This window comes from Orcinus orca, chromosome 3 (genome assembly GCF_937001465.1).
Source record: "Orcinus orca chromosome 3, mOrcOrc1.1, whole genome shotgun sequence".
Taxonomy (NCBI): domain Eukaryota; kingdom Metazoa; phylum Chordata; class Mammalia; order Artiodactyla; family Delphinidae; genus Orcinus; species Orcinus orca.
Genome location: NC_064561.1, coordinates 859,895 through 866,592, shown reverse-complemented (window position 1 = coordinate 866,592; position 6,698 = coordinate 859,895). Strand labels below are relative to the sequence as shown.

Below are 6,698 nucleotides of genomic sequence, written 5' to 3'. Positions count from 1 at the left end.
GGGCCGGGAAGCCTGCGCCTGCGCGGAGCAAGGGACTGAGAGGGGGTCACACGGCGGGGCAGGCGGGGACTCTAACGCGAAGGGGGCGAAAGAGGGGGGAACTGGGGGGCCCTCCCGGGCGGGGGAAGAGAGTCTCGAGGGACTGAGGACTTGGGAGGGGCAGCGTGAGGAGATACCTAGTGAGGGAGATGGGGGCGGGGACCAGCGTGAGCGGAGAAGGAAGGGGGAGGGGCGGGGGTCCAACGGGGTTGGGGAGCCCTAGAGAGGCGCGGGAGGGGTCCCTGGGGGCGGGGGAAGAGCAGGGAGGGCTCTCACTGGAGCTGGAGAGGCGGTCCGGTGTTGGGAAGTGGGCCCGGGGTAGGAGGGGTCCCCTGGAGGACGGAGATCTCGAAGGGACGTAGGGGGGCGCCGCCCTTCGGCCTCAGTCGGCTACCCGCTTGGACAGTGTCCCTGCAGTGGCCGGAGCCGCGCGTTCCGTTCATTAGTCATTCAGCAAACGTTGACTGCGCGCCTGCTGCTTGCCGGGCTCTGAACTGGGCGCTGGGCACGCGGGGGACTGGTGGGCGACACCACACGTAAACCAACTTTCAGTCATTTACCAAACACTTATTAAACACCTACTGCGTGCTGGGCCCTACGCAGTGAACAAAATAGTCAAAACCCCTGCCCGTGGGAAGCTGACACTGGGGGGAGAGGGACCGATAGTCAACAGGAGAACATGTTGGCTAGAAGTGGGCGCTGAGGAGGAAACAGCAGGGGAGGTGGGGGGCGTGGGGGGCTACTAGGAAGGGCACTTGAGTGGAGACCTGAGGGGTGACCCAAGAGAGAAGAGCATCCCGGCAGAATCAACCGCTAGCGCAAAGGGAGGGGCAGGAGGTGAGGACGAGGAGGGGACTGGGCGGGTCAGGCCGTGCAGCGCCGGGGTGGAGGGACGAGGGAGCCAGCCCCCAGAGCAGCGGGCAGAGCAGGGACGCGCCCCGCTCGCTGCTCACACGCGCCCTCTGGCGGCTTCGGGGAGAACAGGCCGTGGGAGGTGCCGGGAGACGAGGCGGGGTCCGGGGCGACTGAGGGCGTCCGGGAGGGGTGGGGTGGGGGAGATGGGGAGGATGGTGTGGGGTGGGGAGGGATGGGAGAGGGGGGGATGGAAAGGGACGGTGGGGGTAGCGCAGGGGGCGTTATCACGAGCTCTGCTAAGTCCTGGGGAGTAGAGAACAAGCGGCGAGGGAAAGGGGCGCTACTGTGGCTGGGATGGTGAGGGCCGGCCTCCGCAAGCAGGTGCCGGGAATCAGCGGGAAGGGCGTCCGGCGGAGAGCGGAGCCCGTGGGAAGGCTGGGAGGTGGGAACTGGTTGGGAGAGGCCGAGGAACAGCGGGGGGCGGGGCTTCCTGGGCCAAGGCAGACCCTGGGCGTTCTTCTGGAGCCTGGGGAGATCCCAGGAGGATGACACGCATTAAATTGACGTCCAGGTGGGAGATGGTGGAGGGCTGGCCAGGGTAGTAGCAGTGGGGCTGTGGGAAGCGGCAGACCCAAGTTAGGTTCTGAAGTTAGGTGACCGACGGGGGCGGGAGAGGGGTGTAGAGCCCCGAGCCCCAGCGAGGGAGTTGCCTCTGAGATGGTGGAGATGGCGCGCAGGCTTCAGGGGCCCAGGACAGATTCAGGAGGGACGGGACAAAGAAGCAGGAACGTAGCGCGGCCTGAAGGCGGAGCCCGGGCCGCCACCAGACAGAAGGGCTGGGCGGGGACGTCCGGGTCTACAAGGACTCCTGCCTCGCCCCCTGTACCGCCCCGATAGTACTCCAAGATTCAGGCGGCACCTGGCGGCTAAAGTGCGCGCCGCAGTCTGGATAAGACAAGGTGTTCGATACAATACTAATATGCAGTCTCCTAATCTTACGTAACTATTATACAAACTGCAGAAAATTAAAGTGATGATCATTGCCACTCCTGCCCTAAGCCCACCCAGATGACCTGTGGTGGCCAGGCTGGAAGCTTCCTGTGAACGCTCAAAAGGTGACCCTGGTTATGGGGGGCCTGATGAGGGGTTACACCAATGCTGCCGTCCCAGGGAGGGTCCTGCTCATTTGTACAAAACAAGAAACTCTGTGCTAAAGGTTCAGTCAGTAACTTTGACTCCGCAGGCCAGGAAAGCACCGGAATGAATATGAATGGGTATGTCTGTGTGCCAATAACACTTTATTTACAAACAGATGGCAATGTTTGCAGCACCCATCCCCACTTCCACCAGCACCGCTCCACTCCGCAAGATGGAGGGGCTCACACCCCTGGCACATGCATTTTGCTCCTGCAGGAGGGCCTAGCAGCTCCAAAGTTACACACGTTTGTACAGCTTTTCGTGCTCAGGGTCAAAAACCACCTCCCTGCGAAGGGTCGGATTTGCCCAGGGCATTCCTCTTTACTCTTCCAATCCAATGTAAAAAACGTGTTTACTTCAGCAATTGCTTTATCTTTCCTTTTTAAAATATTTATTGATTTACTTATGGCTGTGTTGGTCTTTGTTGCTGCACGCGGGCTTTCTCTAGTTGCGGCACATGGGCTTCTCGTTGCAGTGGTTTCTCTTGTTGCAGAGCACAGGCTCTAGGACTCCCGGACTTCAGTAGTTGTGGCGCACAGTCTTCAGTAGTTGTGGCTCATGGGCTCTAGAGCACAGGCTCAGTAGCTGTGGCACATGGACAGCATGTGGGATCCTCCTGGACCAGGGCTTGGACCCGTGTCCCCTGCACTGGCAGGCAGGTTCTTAACCACTGCGCCCCCAGGGAAGCCCTTTGTTGTTTTGGCTGCACTGGGTTTTTGTTACTGCGCACAGGCTTTCTCCAGTTGTGGCGAGCAGGGGCTACTCTTCGTTGCAGTGCACGGGCTTCTCATTCTGGTGGCTTCTCTCGTTGTGGAGCACGGGCTCTAGGCGCGCAGGCTCAGTAGTTGTGGCGCAGGGCTTAGTTGCTCCGCGTTATGTGGGATCTTTCCCCACCAGGGCTGTAACCAGTGTCCCCTGCGTTGGCAGGCGGATTTTTAACCACTACGCCACCAGGGAAAGCCCAACTGCTCTTTTAAATTATGGAATTTCCAAAAAAACAACTGAGGCTACAGTGAAGGGAGGCTACCTACTTCCTTTCCAGTTGTGGGGCCGGGCAGGCAGGTCCTGTTCTGACTGAAGTGAATCTGGTCCATGTTGCCCAGAGACCTTCCACGGCAGCCCTCACAAAGGCCTTTAAACTCACTGCGAGGCAGACAGCTAATCTCACCCGACACCCAAGCCTCACGTGATGTATTCAAGTTTCTAGCTGGTTCTTCTGAAGCCCGATCAGGTTCAGGGGGCCATCCACAAGTGTGTCAGTGTTCTATCCATTGAATGGGCTGCCAGCCCCTCACTTCTCACCTTTGCCATCACCCAGGTGTCCTATCTAGTGAGCTAGACCCACGGGCTGCCTTCCCCACTCACCCTTCCCTTCTGCCAGGTGTAGGTCAGGCCCACCTGTCCTTTCTCAGCCCACGGAAGCTCATGGTTTCTGCAGGGCTCTGGTTCCTGGCATGTGCGCGTGTTAGGAACTAGAGGTCCAGCAGCATTTTGACGTCTGTCTGTTTATACATCAACCCTGTTCCTAACGGGTTGCTCTCTTCTCCTTAAGGGTTTAAAGGAGCCCTCCATGAATCAGGGACATGAGACAGACTGCAGAGAATCTAGTCTCAGCACTTGGGTCCTTCTGCCAAACTGGGCCAACCCGAGTGCTTAATCCTGTCACGCAATCTGTCTCCTGCCTTCTCCACTCGAGGTTACACACGATGAGCTGTGCTTTCCGTTCAATTTAACTCCAGACCAAGATATAACAGTACAAGCAAATTACGTTAAAACTGAAATTCCGGAAAAGGAGCCCAGAGCAGCAGTCACAGGGGGAGAAGCTCCTTTCAACCATCTCCTCCCCGCCTCCATGGCTGGACTGTGGCCGCCCCTCACATTCTAAACTGAGGTGCAGACTTGGGTGCCTAAAGGCCACCTGCAGGACACCTCCCTGCTCCCCACCTTGGCTGATGGCAACTCCAGCCTTCCAGTAGCTCAGGCCAGAACCTGGGAGTCCCACTCACTTTCTTCCACATCCCATCAGCAAGTCGTAGGGACCCCTTAGGGCCTCACTGCTGCTTGGACAGTCACAGTGCCTGTCCATCCACTGGGGCACCTGCCATCTTTCCCATCGTGAAGGAAACAAGATCTGATCAGGAAGACTTAGGGAACACGGTGGAGACCCCACCCACAGGACACCCCAGGAAGGCGCGATCCAAGGCTCAGGGCCCCGGGGTTACTGTGGTTTTCAGAAGCTGATCGGGAGCACAGGGAGAACCAAGAGGAGGCACCGATGCAGGCAGCGCAGGCCCCTGGACATCCCGGGACTTAGCACAGAGCCCAACCCACCCGTTCCCTAGCCTCAGCCTACCCGAGGGGCTGTGTCTACAGCAGGAAACCCAGGGCCACACGCTGTCCAACAATGGCCCGTGACCCACCTGAGCCTCCAGGTTTTGTGACCAGGCCCAGCCCCCTTCCCTGGGGGGTGGACCGGAAGCACCACACGTGGGAAGGACTGGTCGCACTCGGGACTAGACAAGTCTCTACCTTTATTGGCCAACAGGCTACTTAAGGGGGATGAAGCGGGAGGAGTGGGTGGCCCCAATGCCGGGCCGGCCGTGCTTCACAGGCTTGTAGGTGATGGAGAACTCGCCTAGGTAGTGGCCGATCATCTCAGGCTGAGGAGGAAGGGAGCAGGGTGGTCAGGCGGGCGTGGGTGGCCACGCCCCGCCCACCCCGGCCCAGCACAGCCCACACGCACCTTGATTTCCACCTGGTTGAAAGTCTTGCCATTGTAGACGCCCACCATGCTGCCCACCATCTCGGGCAGGATGATCATGTCGCGCAGGTGCGTCTTCACCACCTCCGGCTTCTCCATGGGCGGCGCCTCCTTCTTGGCCTTGCGCAGCCGCTTCAGCAGCGAGTGCTGCTTCCTCCGGAGGCCGCGGTTCAGCCGCCGCCGCTGCCGCGCGCTGTACAGCTGCATCAGCTGCTCACTGCAGGCACAGCGCACAGAGCGGGAGGCCTGAGACCCGGCTCACCCCCACCGCCCGCCCACTGACACTCCCGCTTCCCGTAGGGCCCCCAAAGCAACACTCGCAGCCCGGCCAGGGCCCACGGCACCCGCGCCGAATGTTCGGGATAAAGCCCTCCGGTTCAAGAACCGCCCCCCCCGCCCCCCGCTGTCTACAAACGAGGAAGCCGAGCCAGGAAATGAGGTAGCTCAGGTGAGGCGGCGGAGCCGCCGAACTTCACGGGCAAACTGCTCTGCCCCGAAGGCCTCAAGAACCCAGGAGCGGGGCCACCCGCTGCCCGATCTCAAGAGGCTCGCGAGCTAGGACAGCGTTTACATTTCCGAGCGGACGAAAACACGTCCAAAGAGGACGCGTAGAAATCCTTTTAAATTCGATCCTCAACGTCTCCACGTGGAGTTTTATCCGCACGCAGCCCCGCCCTCTCCTTTACACACGGTCTACGGCCGCGGCCGCAGGTCAGGCTGCAGCCCCCAGCCCTCGGGCACCCCCGCCGCCGCCATCCCCCTCCCCTGCCCGGCCGCCACTTACTAGGACATGTCCAGCAGCTGGTCGAGGTCCACGCCGCGGTAGGTGAACTTGCGGAAGGTCCGCTTCTTCTTCTGCTCCACTTCCGCCTGCGCGGGCCGGGATACTGGTGAGCGGGACCCCGAGACCCATCTCCCAGCCTGCGGCGGCATAACCGGGCCCGCGGCTCCCGCCGAGAAACGTGCGGCCCTCCCGGGCACGGAAGCCCACGGGGACGCACCACCTCGGGCCCGTCCTGGGGCGGCCCGGGGCTACGGGGGCTCGGCTGGGACAAGCGGGCCGACACAGGCCTTCCCTGCCCCGGGTCGTCCCGACACCCAGCAGGCCCGCCCCGCGCCCCCATGTCCGGAGGCGGTTCCAGAGGCCTGCAGGAGGCTGCCGCAGCCGCGCGGCCTGACCCCGGCCTCCACTGCGCGACCAGAGCTCGGATGGCGCCGGATGGGCCCGGAACAGACACACTAACCGTGACACTCACCATCTGGTCGGCTCTTCAGAAAGGATCGTCCTTTTTGCGCCTGCGCAGTTATCTCGCGGCCTCTCACGTGCCCCGCCCCCGGGCTGCGCGCGCGCGCTTCCGCTTTCCCAACGGAGGACGCGCGCCCTCTGCTGTCCGGAGGCCAGAGCGCTGGCTGCGAGGAATAAAGGAGCCTCTGCCAACCTTGGGTGCTCGGACCCCTCAGGCTGGAGCCGGCCGCCTAGTATTTGGGAGCCCCTTCCTCAACTGGGGGACGTGAGACGCGTCGCCGCCCGTTTTGGAAACTCATATTCGTGCTTCTTAATCTCCATAATGAAATCCACGTAAAAAAGTGTTTATGGAGTGCCTGTTTGCAGTAAGCGCGCTGTCTCGGTTCGGGACTGGCCCTCCCCTAGGGAGCTCGCGTCCCAGTGGGCGAGACAGACCCGTAAGAAACAAGGTCATACAGATATCTGATCCAAAAGGAAACTCGGGGGGTTGGGACACTGGCTTTGCACAGATGGTCAGAAACGGCTTCCCTGATAGGGACCAGCCAGCCTTTAACAGACGAACTCATATCGATATAAAGTAACAACTGCAACATTGCAGTG

General features: G+C 61.0%; 1 protein-coding gene across 2 annotated transcripts; it reads right to left on the bottom strand.

Moving 5' to 3' along the window:
- Nucleotides 1-4,605: 4,605 nt before the first annotated feature.
- On the bottom strand, nt 4,606-6,147 carry RPS15 (ribosomal protein S15). Of its 2 annotated transcripts, none has more exons than XM_012539105.3 (4): nt 6,109-6,147; nt 5,637-5,722; nt 4,835-5,069; nt 4,606-4,751 (listed from the first exon to the last, which is right to left on the bottom strand). In XM_012539105.3, exons 1-4 carry the CDS (start codon nt 6,109-6,111, stop codon nt 4,638-4,640), a joined length of 438 nt encoding a protein of 145 aa, XP_012394559.1. In that variant the 5' UTR covers nt 6,112-6,147; the 3' UTR covers nt 4,606-4,637. The 2 variants fall into 2 exon arrangements, with proteins under 2 accessions (XP_012394559.1, XP_033272650.1); XM_033416759.2 differs by having other exon boundaries at nt 6,097-6,126.
- Nucleotides 6,148-6,698: the final 551 nt, after the last annotated feature.

What these genes read in the sequence shown, in the direction of transcription:
- RPS15 (XM_033416759.2), bottom strand. An exon ending in CAGCTGCTGGACATGTCCTA is followed by an intron (nt 5,070 to 5,636) that starts GTAAGTGGCGGC and finishes CTGTGCCTGCAG; the next exon opens with TGAGCAGCTGATGCAGCTGT. An exon ending in TCAACCAGGTGGAAATCAAG is followed by an intron (nt 4,752 to 4,834) that starts GTGCGTGTGGGC and finishes CTTCCTCCTCAG; the next exon opens with CCTGAGATGATCGGCCACTA.